The sequence below is a fragment of the Carassius carassius genome, chromosome 8, assembly GCF_963082965.1.
Source record: "Carassius carassius chromosome 8, fCarCar2.1, whole genome shotgun sequence".
In the NCBI taxonomy this organism is placed as follows: Eukaryota; Metazoa; Chordata; class Actinopteri; order Cypriniformes; family Cyprinidae; genus Carassius; species Carassius carassius.
In genome coordinates, this window is record NC_081762.1 from 27,254,881 (window position 1) to 27,271,631 (window position 16,751).

General features: G+C 37.3%; 1 protein-coding gene across 1 annotated transcript; it reads left to right on the top strand.

Moving 5' to 3' along the window:
* Nucleotides 1–49: 49 nt before the first annotated feature.
* LOC132145674 (terminal nucleotidyltransferase 5A-like) lies at nucleotides 50–15,953 on the top strand. Its single transcript, XM_059556856.1, has 2 exons — nucleotides 50–365; nucleotides 14,873–15,953. The coding sequence occupies exons 1-2, from the start codon at nucleotides 210–212 to the stop codon at nucleotides 15,896–15,898; spliced, it is 1,182 nt and encodes a 393-aa protein (XP_059412839.1). The 5' UTR covers nucleotides 50–209; the 3' UTR covers nucleotides 15,899–15,953.
* The last annotated feature ends 798 nt before the right edge of the window (nucleotides 15,954–16,751 follow it).

Consider the following 16,751-nt stretch of genomic DNA (forward strand, 5'->3'; position numbering starts at 1 on the left):
GTCATGAACGCTAGACTGGAGTGAGCAGCGCGACTGTAGGAGACGATAATTATCTGGATTCTTTTGCTTTGATAAAATTTTTTATAACTCACGCTTTGAAACCGATTTGACGTTCTACTCCTAAACCGAAATAACCGGAGGTCATATAGCCGGGGCATCCAGCAGACATCCACCGAGCAGACGCGAGTCTTCACCAGACTGAGCTCGCCATGTCCTCCGCGGATGAGTCGGAGCAGAGCCGGCGCTGCTGTGTTCTGTCGTGGGAGCAGGTGCAGCGTCTGGACTCCATCCTGGGAGAATGTGTCCCGATCCACGGCCGAGGAAACTTCCCAACACTCTCCGTTCAGCCACGGCATATCGTGCAGGTACAGGATCTCAGGCTCACATCAAACAGTAGGCTAGCCTACGAAACCTCGGTTGAAATCGCTACTGTATGGGTTTTTCTATGTTAAAAATGGAATGCAGTAAGGATGTGAATAGAATTCTAAGTGTTACAGTAATTTGGAACATTCCTGAAGGATTCTAATAAATTCTCTCAGACGCAAAACAAAACAAGGCATTATAAGCTAGCACTGTTACGATGACAATTTATTTTATTCACAAATCCTAAAAAAAATAAAATAATAATAATAAACAAAAAAAATCATTATTTTATAAGGCCACAGCAAATTGGCGTTAGTCACTATTATTATTAAAACGTAGGACTATTATTCATAATAATCAGCTGCTGTAATTCTTGATCTAAGATTTGAAAAAGTTCTGTTTCCCAGTTCAAACTGTTACGGTTATGAAACGGATAGGATTCTAATATTATTTCTGTACAGCACCAGAATGAAAAAAATAATAAAATAAATAATAATAATAAAATAATAAAGAAAGAAAATCCAAGTAATATAGTTTATTGTTGGAACTATAGGCTGTTCATTGTTGCCAAGCGACAAAACTGGGTATGAGTTTATTGGCTATTTTATAATGTTTTAACCTCATCCATCTAGAGCAGGATTGGATTTATGAAAAAATATTTACATAAGGATCATTGTTTATGAGAAATGACTTGTTAATCCATGCTTTTTCTCCGGTGTCATGAACAGTTCACTGTCATTCAGGAAATAACTGGATGATTAATCTGCCATTATCAGCCGAAGGGAAATGATAGTAGGCCTGTTCATCTCGTTTCAGTAAAGATGTATTAATGTAATAATAATTTACTCATGTTTATGCATTGACATCTTGATGCACAATTTGTTACACTAAGATATTGTTAAAAAATGTTAACATACTAGTGTTTAAAGTTCTGTGGTAGTTTTTTTTCAAGTGATAGTCTCTACTTAAGCATCTCATCTTCATTTTACATTTCAGTATAATCTGTCAGTTTCACAACGAGTAGCCAAGAAGATAATTTTTTTCATGATTATTTTACTGTAATAGATACATTCTTTTGCAGTCAGTCATGACTTTTGCAGTCTTACTGGAAAAGGTGTATGTGGCCGTTTTTCTTCCGAGCTGAATTCCAGCAGATATCAGCAGGTGTTTGTGCAATCACTTCATTTCTCTCCCTTTAATCTATTTAACATCCAGGGAGACTCTTCATATTATTTATGATATTATTCCATACACGAATATACACTCAACAGATTCATTTTTAATAATAACTAAAAAGTGACAACAACTAGAATGATCATAGATCATTAGATCGTAGATCGAATAGATCATAGATCATTTTTATTAGCAGAGATAAATGTTTCAAATGTATACTTATTTTGTGTGACTAATTAAAAAGCCTCTGGGTCTGCTTATTATTATTATTTTAAATGGAGTATTTCCCTTCATTTACCTTGTTTTAATTGCAGCCTCATAGTTGCAAAAAAGCCAGTTCACACAATTATCAGTAAAACAAGATATATATATTAGTATTTTTTACCCAGCCGTATTAAATGGGTTATTCGAAATTAGGCCACTCTCTGGTGACATCACTGACCTTTCCAACGAATGTGCTCATTACTCTACCATCTGGTTGTATCTAATGTGAGAACCACATACATGTCCAGAAGGTTTTAGGTCTTGCAGTATCCCATCTTTAATTAAGTTTTTAATTTAGTCTTTATGAAAACTATCCACTTTTATTATAAATAAGACTCTCTCAGTAAGGCCAGTAGGTCATTTACACGATGAACAGTCATTACAGTTACTCAACAGTTCGTGGTTACAACCTAATAACTGTAGTCTTGCAGAGCCAGACCTTTGACTTAGCATAAAATGGTTCACTTTGTAGTTTAGGCTGGTTAAAACTGCCTATTTAGACAGGATGAGACTGCCTGACTGACATATAAAGCAACCATTGTTGTTGTTTAGGAGCAGGTTTATCTGAAAGTATTTTTCAAAACTCTGAATATTCTGTACTTAAAACACCTTTATTACTTTCCATCCAATTACATTCACAGAATTACTGTCCATCCAAACGTAATAAGTACAGATTATTTCCCAGACAGAAGACAAACAGTAAACAGTTCTGCTCATGACTATGTAGTTTGCTTGCAACTGCCTGAAAAACTCTCATCAATTATCATTGTTACTCTTATTTCTAATATCTTTCAAAGATTTGAATCAAGTCCAGTGATTAGTTCATTTTTACACAGAATCCTTTACACTGAATAAAACTCCACCTATTATTTCAACTTAAAAACTAAAGGCATTTCAACTTAATTTATATTAAACTGACTTTAAATTAAACCCATATGAAAAGTTGAAATTGCTCAACTTATTTTGATGAGTAAATAGAAAAACACAGGTGGCCAAAACTTATTAATTGTATCATTTTTTTTTCTTTTTTTTTTTTTTTGTACAGTGAAAACATTATTTTGTTTCCTGAAAGAGTGATAGAAACCTGTGCATCTCATCTGTTAAGAAACATTCTGGCAATCTGATTAAAGCTTGTCGTATTTTTGTAGTTTTGTCTGCAATATAACACATCTACAACCACTAGGAGGCAAACATTTTTAAATGTGTTGGCCATCATCCCACCAGAAGGTGGTTTGTTTCCTGGTATCAGTATTTAGTGATGTTTTAAAGGATTCACCTTCCTTATTACCAAGTGCAGAAAGAACACTCTTGACACAAATCACCACCATTTCATTTTTCTCAGTGGTATCATTACTGCAGTGTTGCTTGGCTTACACTGGCCCGTTTAGCAGACAAAGTTGGCTTGTTTGTGGCACATAAGGTTAACAGTGGATTAATCCTGTTGGAAACAGTAGACTTGTGGGCCAGAGCTGACATGGCATCCATGTTGTAAAGAGGAGCCTGGTAAGTCTTTCTGTTTGGCCAGAGTGTAAACTAAATCCTCAGGATTACATTTTTTTTTTTTTTTATCTGAAAGGATACACAGACTCCACATCTAAGCCATTCCCATTGTTCCTGTCTTAGAACAGGTGCTTTTCTAAGTATGTGAATGAATGTCTTAAAGAAATACATCCCTCCAGCACGTAACATAATCCTGGTTAAAACCAGGGGCTGGAATCAGTGTGAGGTCTAGATTACACCATTGGTCTCAAACTCAATTCCTGGAGGGTCACAGCTCCAAGCAACCAGCTCCAAATCACACCTGCTTGGAAGTATCTAGTGATCCTGAAGATCTTGATTAGCTGGATCAGATGTGTTTGATTAGAGTTGGAGCTAAACTGTGCAGAGCTGTGGCCCTCCAGGAATTGAGTTTGAGACCACTGGATTACACCATACACCCTTACCTGCAGGGGGAGCTAATCATTTATTGTAAAATGCATATTTAAAAAAAAATAGTGGTAATATTGGCCTCCAGAGAAATTCAGTTTAAAGAAATTCAAGAATCTAAAAGCTAGTATAAGTTTTGTCAGCATTTACTCATGTTGTTCCAAACCTGTAAGACTTTCCGTCAAATGTAGACCTCTCAGCCTCTTTTCAGAGGTGCACTCTTTGTCTTCTGTCTTTTATTTCCACATTGTGAATTTATGAATAAACCACTCGTTTTAAAAGCTTCTCGGGCTACTGCCATTTGTTATTACATCCGCTTCGAACATTACAATGCACATGATAACTTTCGTTAACTCTACATTAAGTAAACCCACTTCAAGAGCAAATTTAACTTTAAGATGATCCAACAGTGCTATTGAAAAAAAAGACATGATTCAAAGATGGCTGAGCACTTGTTTTAAACTTTCCTAGTTACTTGGAAAAAGTCGTGTCATTACGTAACTTGTGTTGCTTGTGATGCGTACCCCCATCACTGATCATTTGGCTTCAGAAGACTACAGCGCTCGAGTCGTGTGGACCACTTTTATGGAGCTCAACATCCCTAGTGTTCATTTTGAAAAAAAAAAGCGCTTTGGACATGCTAGGATTTTCTTTTGTCACCCACAAAAAAAAAAAAAAAATGTTATTGTATATAAAAATGTTTTGGTATGGAATATTTAAAGGGTGAGCAAATTATGATACACTTTTCATTTTGGGTTATTGTTTGGAAAATCAGATGAATGATTCTTTAAACAAAGTCTTTACTAATGGAGTACAGAACTGGTGTAATGGAAGTTACGTATGAGTAAGTCCTTAAAGCTTTATCCAGGCTTCATATAGCACCTAGGATTATCCACATGGCCATCCAATAGCTAGAATTTCAGAGATTCCATTAAGTGAATTTTTGGGAAAGCTTTAACGGGTAAAACTCTTCATAGTCTATTCTAGTACAGTGGATTCACTGACTCATCTCCTGAGCCTGGGCCAGTGTCAGAGACTCGTAAGTGGTTCATTCATCCCTTTACATTTGGCAGTTCACTGTGCTCACAGTGGTTGTGGGCAGAGGTGGAAAGTAACGAATTACATTTACTCGCGTTACTGTAATTGAGTAGCTTTTTTGTGTACTAATACTTTTTAAAGTAATTTTTTAAATCTGTAATTTTACTTTTACTTAAGTATATTTTGTTTGAAGTATTGTACTTCGCTACATTTTGAAACACATTAATTACTGAGTAAAAAAAAAAAAAAAAAAAAAAGATCGCTCCCTGGAAACTACGTCAGTAAATAATGGGCAGGAGGGCAAACTGGCGCTAAAATCACAAGAAAGATGCAGACAGACAAAACAGGCGTTAGTGGTGCAGACACACCGCTGAAAACGAAACCCCGTCATATTCTGAAGTTGAACTCGAAGGAAATGAAGTGAACCCCTGGCCATATGTATGCTCTATTATGCAGTGTAAGCTGTACTTGCCTAGGAAGACCAAACTAGCAGCTTATAAAATCTCGACAAAACATCAACCCTGCGCAAGAATGTAGAGGTAAGCTAAATAATTGCATCGTTGCATTGGTGGTTAAAATGAAGCTTTGACATTTTAGCAAGAGGTTTAGCACAAATTAGCTAAAAAGACCGTGGCGAGGAGTGTGCTATTTTTGTTTTAATGATGTGTGCGCGCATTTATAGTGCGTTCTTTCACTGTGTGATTCAGTCTCCTAAAATGCATTTAGAATGATCACAAAATTGAAGATATAGGGGCAGAAAATTCACATATTTATATAATTTCATATATTAAATCAAAATCACACAAAGAATGCCATCGTTTCCTCCAAAAATCATCATGAATATATACATACATATATATAACAGTTCAGTAAACAAGTTAATTAAGAGACTTGCGTTTTAGACACCATATTGCCTTTTTAGCTCTATTTCTACAACAGAAAATAATTCCAAACACAGCCACCAAAGCACAGTTTTGCGTCTCTGAGCAACGTGAGAGTGTTTCGTTCCTGAATGAATCAACCGTTTAAATGATTCGGTTCAATCGCAATGACTCACTTATTAACAGTGACTTGCTGACACATACTGGCCATTTTAATTTCACATTTAAAGTATCTTTTGATTTTTTTAAATAATTAATTTCTTATCATTTCAAATGAGTATTCAACATTTTATGTCTTGTATATCAAAACATTATTCATGCATTTGTAACTGCAGGTTAAATGCATTCTTGTCTGCACTAAACAGTGTAATACATCTAAATGCCACTTCCAATTAATCTTCTGCATTTCCTCTGCATTAAAAGATGAGTTTGTTGATACTGATTTGCCTGGTAACAGCCCAAATGTTTTATTATTCTAAATAACTGATTCCTTTAATTAAAAACAACTAGTTTGAGATTAATAGACCTATCCCAGGGGTGTCAAACTCAGTTCCTGGAGGGCCATAGCCCTGCAGAGTTTAGTTCTAACCCTGCTCCAGCACACATATCATGTAGTTTTCAAATAAACCTAAATGATTAGATTAGCTAGATCAGGTGTGTTTAATTAGGGTTAAATCTAAACTGTGCAGGACTGTGGCCCTCTAGGAACTGAGTTTGACACTCTTGGCCTGTCCCATTTTGACTCCCTCCCACTGTTAAAATGTAACTAAGTAATTTTTACTCTGAGTAAAGTTTAAATGAGCTACTTTTTACTTTTACTTGAGTAGATTTTTAGACTGGTACTTTTACCTGTACTTAAGTAAAATTTCATTAATGTAATGGTACTTTTACTTGAGTAGAATATTTTTGTACTCTTTCCACCTCTGGTTGTGGGTGTCCAGGGGGCAATGATGCTGTTCTGCTGGCCTGTTCCCCAGCCTGAACCTGTAAAATGCAGTGTGGAAATCTGCCTTGCAGTCATCCCACAAATAAAACAGAGGACCTTTTTAGCTAGGTTGGAAAACCAAACAGGACGTGAGTTTACGTGTCACCAAGGCTTTGTCAGCTACAGTCAGACCAGTGCATTTGTGCCTTTTTACAAGTCTTTCACATAGGATCAAAGGAAGTAGCCTTGAGGTATTACCTTGTACGGAATACCAGATCTCTTTGGTTTAAACCAGGGATGCCTAATTCTACTTCTGGAGATCTACTGTACAGTACCTACCTGCAGAGTTCAGTTTCAACCCTGATCAAACACACCTGTCTGTAATTATCCAGTGCTGCTGAAGGTCCTAATCAGCTGGCTCAGGTGTTGGAGGTGTTCAGGGGTTGGAGCTGAACTTTGGAGGTAGGTAGACCTTTAGGGCCTGTTTACACCTGGTCAAATCATGCATTTTTTCTGAATGGATAGCTATCCGATCGTGAAAAGATCAGGTGTGAATGCCCTCTGAAACGCATTTGAGAAGGATATAAATCTGATCGCTCAAACCACTACAGGAGGTGGTCTGGGCCACATTCCTGGGACACACTGGACAAGTGTAAATGCATCTGGTTATTGAAACCACATATGCAAATTTTACTCCTCCCAAAATATTCAAACAATAAATGTGTGAGAGCGTGTTATAGGCTTTATGACATTATAGTCAGATATGACAGTGCTAATGCAACACACATTGCGTGGACGAGTAGCTGAGCAGCTCTTCAGCAAGCCGAAGCGCAAACTGTTGCGAATGAAACTGAAAGTAAGACGCAGACATTCAACACACAATCATCTTCATTAAAAGTATTGTGACTAACTTATCTTTCCAGTGCTGATGCCGTGCGCTCTCCTATTGCGGGTTTGATATTGAAATATTGAGCTGATCATTAATAAAATGCAGTGCTTATCTTTTGATTTCGGTGATGTGAGCTCCGTTAAATTTAAATATAGAGCAGGAATTGGAGATCGGATTTATATCCATTTTGTGATGACACTTTTATGCGGTCAAGTGTAAATGGATACATTTTAATAAATCAGATAGATATCTGATCAGTGAAAACGCATGAAATGATCAGGTGTAAACCGGTCTTAGAGACAGGATTGGACATCTCTGATTTACTGTAAATGGTCATACAAGGATTTAGCAGTAAAGCAAAATGTTTTTATATAACAATGACATTGAATTGAGAAATTAGTCTCAGTAATCTTGCTAAGAAGATTATTTTTATTTATTTTTTTGTTATGAAGAAACATAACTTGATAAAGAATCCCTGGTGAACTCAATGAAGACATATTATAAAGATATTGTAATCACAATAAATGTGCACTATTTTTGTAGTCACTGGCTTGATAGAGGTTCAGCAATCGGCGTTACCTTTTAATCGTAGCATGTTTTTTAAGCAGTTAATTTTAAAAAACTCTTCTCAAGATTTTGCGTTAATTTGGCTGTATTTTTAAAGTGAATGCACCCCATCCCCACCCCCCTCTCTCTTTCTTTCTCTCTCTCTCAGTGTGTGTGTGTATTTGTGTGCTGTTAGTTAACATGTCTTTTGTATGAGTGCTCTTTATTTCAGGGACAAGTTCTCTATTTTCTAACTATTAACTATGACTTTTTTTTCTGTATAAACTCCTAATTTGCTGCTTATTATTAGTAAAGTAGTTGGTAGATTTAGGTATGAGATGGATCAAGGGATCTAAAATATGATCATGCAGAATAAGGCATTAATATGTGCTTTATAATGACTAATAAACAGCCAATATACCTGTTTTATACATGTTAATAAACAACCAGTTAATACTGAGAATTTGTCTGTAAACTAAATAGTTGGTGCATCCTGCCAATAAACGATTAATCGTTATGATTAAAAAAAAAAAAGTCCCTATTTTAGTTAGCCATCTGTCTGAAAGTGTAATGTTACCACTGTAATTAACTAGTTCTCCATGCTGGAAAAATGGTTTTTTTATGGTCATTCAAATGTATAATTCCATTTGTGGAAACCAATCTGAAAGCTTCATTTTATGTCCCGATCTTTGCTATAAAAACGGAAAACCAACATTTGTTCTGGAGCACTGTGTTGTTCTTCATATCGAGTGCTTTTCCAGCGTCTTGTAGTTTGTTTTTATAACTTAGATTTTTCACCTGATTGTTTTTTATACTGGTTGTCTGAAGTGTTCAGACAGATATCTTGTGAAATGAAATAAAAAGTTTGCCATGTAGTTTGTGAAAGCTACAGACACTGCTGGGATTATGTAACTCTGCAGACAAATAGGTCAACCACTATCATATGGTGTGATGGGTAGACAATGCGTAAGCCCACATTCATAAATCAGAGACAGACAAAGAGAAAAGAGAAGAAGAGTCTAGAAATAGACTGGAGAACTAGAGTAAAGAGTTCCACAGATTCTCAATTTTCTAGGTCTTTGACACAGACTAAATCACATCTTATCAAGTTAAGAGGAGATTCTCCATTTCCTCAGTGCTCTTGGATGCACTACTGGTTTGGTCAAATATGTGGGTCACACTCAGTCTAATATAATGCTCCATTTATTTTATAGCTATTTTCTCTAATCACTGAGAATGTCAATTGTTTTAAAAGTTGTTCTTAGCTGATGTCAGCTGGCTTTGGAGTCTCTTTGGAGGCCATCTTGGCTTTGTGTGTGTTTGAGAGAAAGATGTACAGATTAGGGACAGAAAAGCAAGAAAGCTGCCAAGGCCAGCAGTGACTTGTCATTTCCCAGGGAAAACTGAATCTGTTCTCTAGTGAAGACTTGCGTACATCTCACTTCTCACCTGTGTTCAGTCTGATAGAGGTGTGTGTTTGTTTCTGAGAACTCTGAGGTTGTGTGCAGAAGCTTACTTAAATTACAGTACTGCACTGCATGAACCTCAGAAAGAAAGGTTGCCATTTCCTTCTAATGTAGCTGGTCTGTTAAACCAACGCAATTCCTCTTCTTCTTGAATTTCTGTACTTGTTTTTTTTTGTGCATTGTGGATGCCTAGTTTTGCAACACATTTCAAATGAGGTGTGAACAGGGTCACATTTATCTCCACAGTTTCTGTAGGATTGCAAGCCTTATTCAGAAAATTGCAAGCCCATCATTCACAATTCCCCAAATTCCCCCTTACATAATTGATTTTTATATATTTTGACGGAATGGGTTGCTTCAGTAACCAGTTAGTGAGAGTGTAGTACTATCTTGCTCTGTTTTACACAAGATTTGTAAAATTCTCTATATACATCGATCTGTTACTTAGATAATATTGGGTAGTGACATCATCCTTCAGGAAATTACATACATTTTAGTGGAAAAACAACAGCCCATACATGTGAAAGGTTTATTAATAGATTTGTGGAATCACGTGATGTTTTGTGGAATTAAGCCTGAGACACACTGCTCGATTTTTGGCTGTCCCAGATAAAAGATTGGCATCGTGAAACAATCGTGGTGATTTCTGTGATCGTGGCTCCTAATTGGTGGTCCTATGTCATACAGTGAGGTTCAAAGATGTCCATAGTCATGGTCTTAAGACAGTGTGAGAAATTCAGCATGATCATTGCACAGTGCTGCTATAACCCACGTTTACTATGGAGGTAAATCAGTAGCTAAACTCGAGAGGTTGAAGATCTGAATGTGAGAACTTGTCATATTAATATTTGTATTTGTAAGTTAAAATTTACACTCACAGCTCTGATGTGAAAAGCTGAATCTTTCAATTTGCACACACAGACAATGATCAAAACACCCGTGTTTTGAATTGGAAGTTGTAGATTAATAGTTACAAATGTGTAGAATGACATTCACACAAAGAAAATGACATACACACATGTTTACGACATATTTACTTTTGCACTTTACTTCAGTTTCGCTGCACAACGTCAAGTCGGCACTTACAACCTCTCAGATCTGGAAGTACAAGTTCAAATCCTAGCGCTCTGACTTTTGCTACTCTTTTTGCGGTATTCTGTTGCAAAACTCACTTGTGCACTTGTATATGCAGATGTGAGAGAGCAGAGCTGGGGGCGGGGCTTTGGTGTGAATGAAGACATTTTATTGGTCGATGCCCGACCAATTAACAACGCCAACTGTTTTCACTGAATATCCTTTGCTTTGACAGGATTTTAAGACACTGCATTAATTTTGCCATTCAGGTATTATCTAGTTGACATATAATGCAACATATTTTATATGTATATCCCACTGCATATCACTGTACCAGAGTTGCAATATAATGCTGTTTTTATTATTTTTATGTTTTGTAAAAATAATTTTAACATCTTCATTGGGTTAAATTCCTAATTTGCTTGTCAGTAATGAATCTTTTTAAATGCAACATTATTATTATTATTTAAAAAAAAAAAAAAAATCGAGTGTTTAATAATGTCTAAATGTACATTAAACAGCAAAACCTAAAAAATAAGCACTTATGACCAGAAATAGCCTACTGTTTTGAGCAGCTAGTAGAGCTAAATACATGTATTTATTAAACATCAACAAGGCCATCTAGTGTTTAAGCAATGGAATTGCATATGAATATTATCTTTCTGTCCACCAAATGCCTCTAATTTAAAGCGTGCCTCTTTGCACTGGAATTTAACACTAAATACTACAGTTATTGTAGTATAAATAATAACCATATTAGAAAATCTTATATTTCAAATGGTCATTCATGGATCATAATTATTGCGCATATTATTTAGTACCATGATCTCTTCAAATTAACTAAACAGGACTGAGTTAACATGTAGTACAGTTATTTTATTGGTTAAAAGTTACACTTAATTGTTTAGTTACATTTAACTGCCAAGGAGGAGTATGAGAACATAATGCTGTTCCATTTTCCAGTTTAAAATGCTATTGTAAGGCATAGTCATTAGTCAACGTAGTTATCCATGCATAATCAATGCACTAGAGTTGTGACGTTCGCGAACGAACCGATTCTTTTGAACGGCTCATAAACATGAACGATGGGAGCCGAGTCGCGGCTGGAGGGGAGCCGTTCTTTCTGTCGTTCTTTTATCCTATGCGTGTTTCACACAGATGCACACAAATGAGCTCCTCCGCGAGACAGAACAGTTGTAGGGGGAGGGGCGCACCCAGCGCAGGCCAACCCTTTATAGCGTGATGATATTAGTTGTGCATGTTCATTGCAGCCCACTTTGTTATTGTTCATTGACTTGAAGGGGCTGATGTCCTATTTGCAAAGTTTACACTAGTAATAATATGTAGTATGTAGACATTTCCATTTTATTTATTCTAATTTTATCTACTTTAAATATTTTTTGTTTTCTATCAAAATGTTCTTGTGTGATAACAATGTTCTTGTGTGAAAGTGTTTGTAGTAAAAGCTGTTTTGCACAGAAATTCATTGCAGCCGGCTTTCTTTTTGATGTTTATTTGAGTAGGTATTGTATGAATAACATAAGTCAACGTAGCTTTACACACACACACACACACACACACACACACACACACACACACACACACACACACACACACACACACACTTTGTACTAAAGGTAAATCCAAAATAGTGATGTCACTGTCTAAGCAGAGGGATTTGTGCAACCCTATGGAATATAGTCCACACATGACAAATGAGGTAATAATCAATATTTCAGAATAATTCAAACTCAGATATTGGTGTGTGATATCTGAGTTTTAATTATTTGACTACAAATCTCACCTCATCATTCCTCCCAGTGATTATTTCCAGGATAAACTGAGATGCCCCCAAGCTGGCTTCTTAAAACTGACTAAATATTTAAAAAGAGCCAAAAGAGTCGGCTCTTTGAAAGGAACGGATCGCGAAGATCTGGATCCCCTCAAAGAGCCATAAATCCCATCACTACAATGCACTTTATGTGTTACAAATTACTAGAAATTGCTGCAAATATAATGAAACTACTGTCTGTCCCATTTAATACATTTCAAGCATATTGACTAAACGTTTAGTTTAGTTTAGTACTATTGATAGCTCCATGAACCACGTGACCGCGTGGCGGTGAGATCAAAGCATGCTCTGGTACAGCGAGTTTACTCTGCAATATGCAGTGGGATATACATATAAAATATGTTGCATTATTTGTCTACTAGATAATACCTGAATGGCAAAATTAATGCAGTGTCTTAAAATCCTGTCAAAGCTAAGGATATTCAGTGAAAACAGTTGGCGTTGTTCATTGGTCGGGCATCGACCAATAAAATGTCTTCATTCGCACCAAAGCCCCGCCCCCAGCTCTGCTCTCTCACATCTGCATATACAAGTGCACAAGTGAGTTTTGCAACAGAATACCGCAAAAAGAGTAGCAAAAGTCAGAGCGCTAGGATTTGAACTTGTACTTCCAGATCTGAGAGGTTGTAAGTGCCGACTTGACGTTGTGCAGCGAAACTGAAGTAAAGTGCAAAAGTAAATATGTCGTAAACATGTGTGTATGTCATTTTCTTTGTGTGAATGTCATTCTACACATTTGTGACTATTAATCTACAACTTCCAATTCAAAACACGGGTGTTTTGATCATTGTCTGTGTGTGCAAATTGAAAGATTCAGCTTTTCACATCAGAGCTGTGAGTGTAAATTTTAACTTACAAATACAAATATTAATATGACAAGTTCTCATATTCAGATCTTCAACCTCTCGAGTTTTGCTACCGATTTACCTTTATATTTACTGACCAGCCAATAAAAATGCAACAGGAAATCAACACGATATGCTTACCTCAAGCTCTTATCCCTACCTCTTTCGCCACTTTACCACTAGCGCATACTGATGATAGTAACATGCGTAAATAGATGTCATGTATAGTCTACATGCATGCCATACCCAAGTTTATTAGATCTGTTGCACAGTGTGATTTGCAATGGTCTTACAGGATTGCTAAAATTATACAGTTTGTAGAATGCTTTAGTTTTTTGTGTCAAGACCAGTTCAAGAGTTCAAAATCAATTGTTTCAAGAGTCCAGGCTATTTAAGACCCAGGTAAACTGAGTCAGAGTCAAGAATGAGACCAGAAGAGGGTTGAATAATGGACCCTTTTTGATCTCGGTTTTGACTTGGACCAAGGTCTGAAACTGAGACCAAGTCGAGACAGAGACCAGCGGAGTCAGTGTAAATATCCTTTTATTTCTGGGTATATGTAGCCTGGTTTTGTGCCATTGTCACACAAGATGTGCCACAAAATGTACTTTGGTCCAGAGATAAGCAATAGCACAAATTTAGTCATCAAAGACCCCAGAACATCTGCATAGTTTGAGTCAGAGTCAACCCAGGAGCAACACGGTGCCATAAGATTTGGTTACATTTTGGTAACAACGTCGGATGACCAAAATTCAATATCAGTTCAGCATTTTATGTCAATATTAAAAGATGTCCAATACCAACATCAGATGATGTTGCTATTTGTTGTTTTTAGGTTGTGTAACCAAAACCAATGCAAAGTCAACCTCAAACTGGTATCAAATACTGACATCAACACAATTTTCATTCTCAGCCAAAATACTCCATCTGTCTGATATCATGTTCATTGTCAACCTGACTTTATATTGACATCCTGTGCTTGCTGGGAGGACTGAGTTTTTGTGGAGGATTGAATGCAACACTGTCAGATTATCTCAGGTCTCATTCACCAGTGAGAAAACATTACAGTAAAAAGTGCATAATGTTACAATAATAGCACCTTTCATTCATGCCAGAATGCACTGCTGACGTATCATGTCTCTGGAAACGGTGCGCAGAGGTTTGCAAATACATATTTGACAGGCAGGCAGGACAGTCTATTGTAATGTTCGGACCGGATGGATGAAGATTTCTGACATATTTTGTTGACCCTTTCACAACATTTTAATCAAAAAATTTAGTCTTGACCCTATCCCTATACCTATCCCTACACCTAAACCCATCCTTAACCATGAATAATCTCTAAAATCAGAGGAAATTATAGATGTATGACACTGACGTACAAGCATCAAACATTGATTGCAAGCCCAAACTTCACAAAAAACTATAATTTTGTTCTTCAAATCTGATTGGTTAATCACAATGTTGTTCCAGAGTCAACATAGATGTTGATTCAGGAACATTTCACACTTGGTAAAATCAGGTTCTGCATGGGAAGACACTTTCAACCAGCAAAACAAACAATGTTTCTGAACCAAATCGCCTACCCTGCCTTTAATAGTGTCTCTTTCTGTGTCTCCTTCACCTTTAGGTGGTGCGTGCTCGTCTGGAGGAGCGAGGCGTTGTGGTGCGTGATGTGAAGCTGAATGGCTCAGCTGCCAGTTATGTGCTCCACCAGGACACTGGACTGGGCTACAAAGATCTTGACCTGATCTTCGGTCTGAGTCTGACCGATGACAGGACCTTCCGTCTGGTGAAGGACGTGGTCCTGGACAGCCTCCTGGAGTTCCTGCCCGCCGGCGTGAGCCGGGACCGCATCAACGCCCTGACCCTGAAGGAAGCGTACGTGCAGAAGCTGGTGAAGGTTTGCAATGACACGGACCGCTGGAGCCTCATCTCACTTTCAAACAACACTGGCAAAAACGTGGAGCTAAAATTTGTGGATTCCCTGCGACGGCAGTTTGAGTTCAGTGTGGACTCTTTTCAGATCGGCTTGGACTCGCTGCTGCTTTTCGACCGCTGCTCCGAGACACCCATGTCCGAGAGTTTCCATCCCACTGTGCTTGGAGAGAGCATGTTTGGAGACTTTAAAGAAGCGTTGGGACACCTACATGCCAAAATCATCGCTACGCACAGTCCGGAAGAGATCCGTGGTGGCGGGCTCTTGAAATACTGCCACCTGCTGGTAAGAGGTTTCCGTCCAGCGTCTGAGACGCAGATGAAGACGCTCCAGCGCTACATGTGCTCACGTTTCTTCATCGACTTCCCAGACATCAATGAGCAGCAGAGGAAGCTGGAGGCGTACCTGCAGAACCACTTTAACGGCATGGAGCACAAAAGGTATGATTGCCTCGTGACTCTCCATCGTGTGGTAGATGAAAGCACCGTGTGTCTCATGGGCCACGAGCGGAGGCAGACGCTCATGCTCATCTCCTCTCTGGCACTACGTGTGCTGGCCGAACAGAACGCGATTCCTGCACTGTCTAATGTTACGTGTTACTACCAACCGGCGCCCTACGTCAGAGACGTCAACTTCAGCAACTATTATGTAGCACATGTGCATTCGCCCATTTCTGCCTGTAACAACTCCTATCAGACATGGCTGCCTTGTAGCTGAGCTATAAAAGGACGAAAACACTGCTGAGGAATATTTGCAGTTTTCAGATGATGTTTGGTTATATATTTGCAGTTTTCAGATGATGTTTGGTTAAAATCCTCAGACTTTCCAGGGGGAATCTCATTAAAACATGTTGATGTCACAACTCACAGAAAAATAACATATATTTTTTACAAAGAAATGACCATTTCTCAATTGTGATTCTCATTATACTTTCATATTTTTTATGAGAATTAAAGTGTAAATCAAGACATTACAGCAAATACGAGATATTTTGGGATTTGGAAAATTCTTGTACTAAATATTTCTTTAAAATTATTTCACGCTGAAAATAAAAAAATAAAAAAAATAATGGTCTTACAAGTAGGCTTAAATTTCTTTATGCATAATATTGTCATAATATAATCATATATATTATAATATATGATTTCATGAGATTCAGTATCCAATTTTACCTTTTTTTTTTTGCTTTTGTGCAAAATTGGATAGAGACCAAATGTGAGATATTGTGTCTTAATGTGGATGCCACCAATCCACACCTGTTTTACTGAACTCTACTATACTGGAAGACTCAAAATATTTCAGATTGCTCTCTTTTTTGAGGATTTTTTTCCAGTTTGGATGAAATGACAACAATGATCATTGGGAGGAAGGTGGGGAAATGTCTAAAGCACTTCTTTACTCTATGTATGTGTAACCCATTCATGTTTTATAAGTGAAACATTTTTAAGTTATGAAACCGCTTTTGTTGAGGTTATGAAAAAAAGAAAGAAACAAAATCAAGAAAAACAGTAAATCTTGGAGACTATGTTCAGTTCAGTTGCTACTTTCCTTATTTGAAAAACGCAGTACC

Bases quoted from the DNA above. Each gene is read 5' to 3' on its own strand.
- LOC132145674 (XM_059556856.1), top strand. From the start codon at position 210: ATGTCCTCCGCGGATGAGTCGGAGCAGAGCCGGCGCTGCTGTGTTCTG. The intron at 366-14,872 runs GTACAGGATCTC...CTTCACCTTTAG, and splicing joins AGCCACGGCATATCGTGCAG to GTGGTGCGTGCTCGTCTGGA.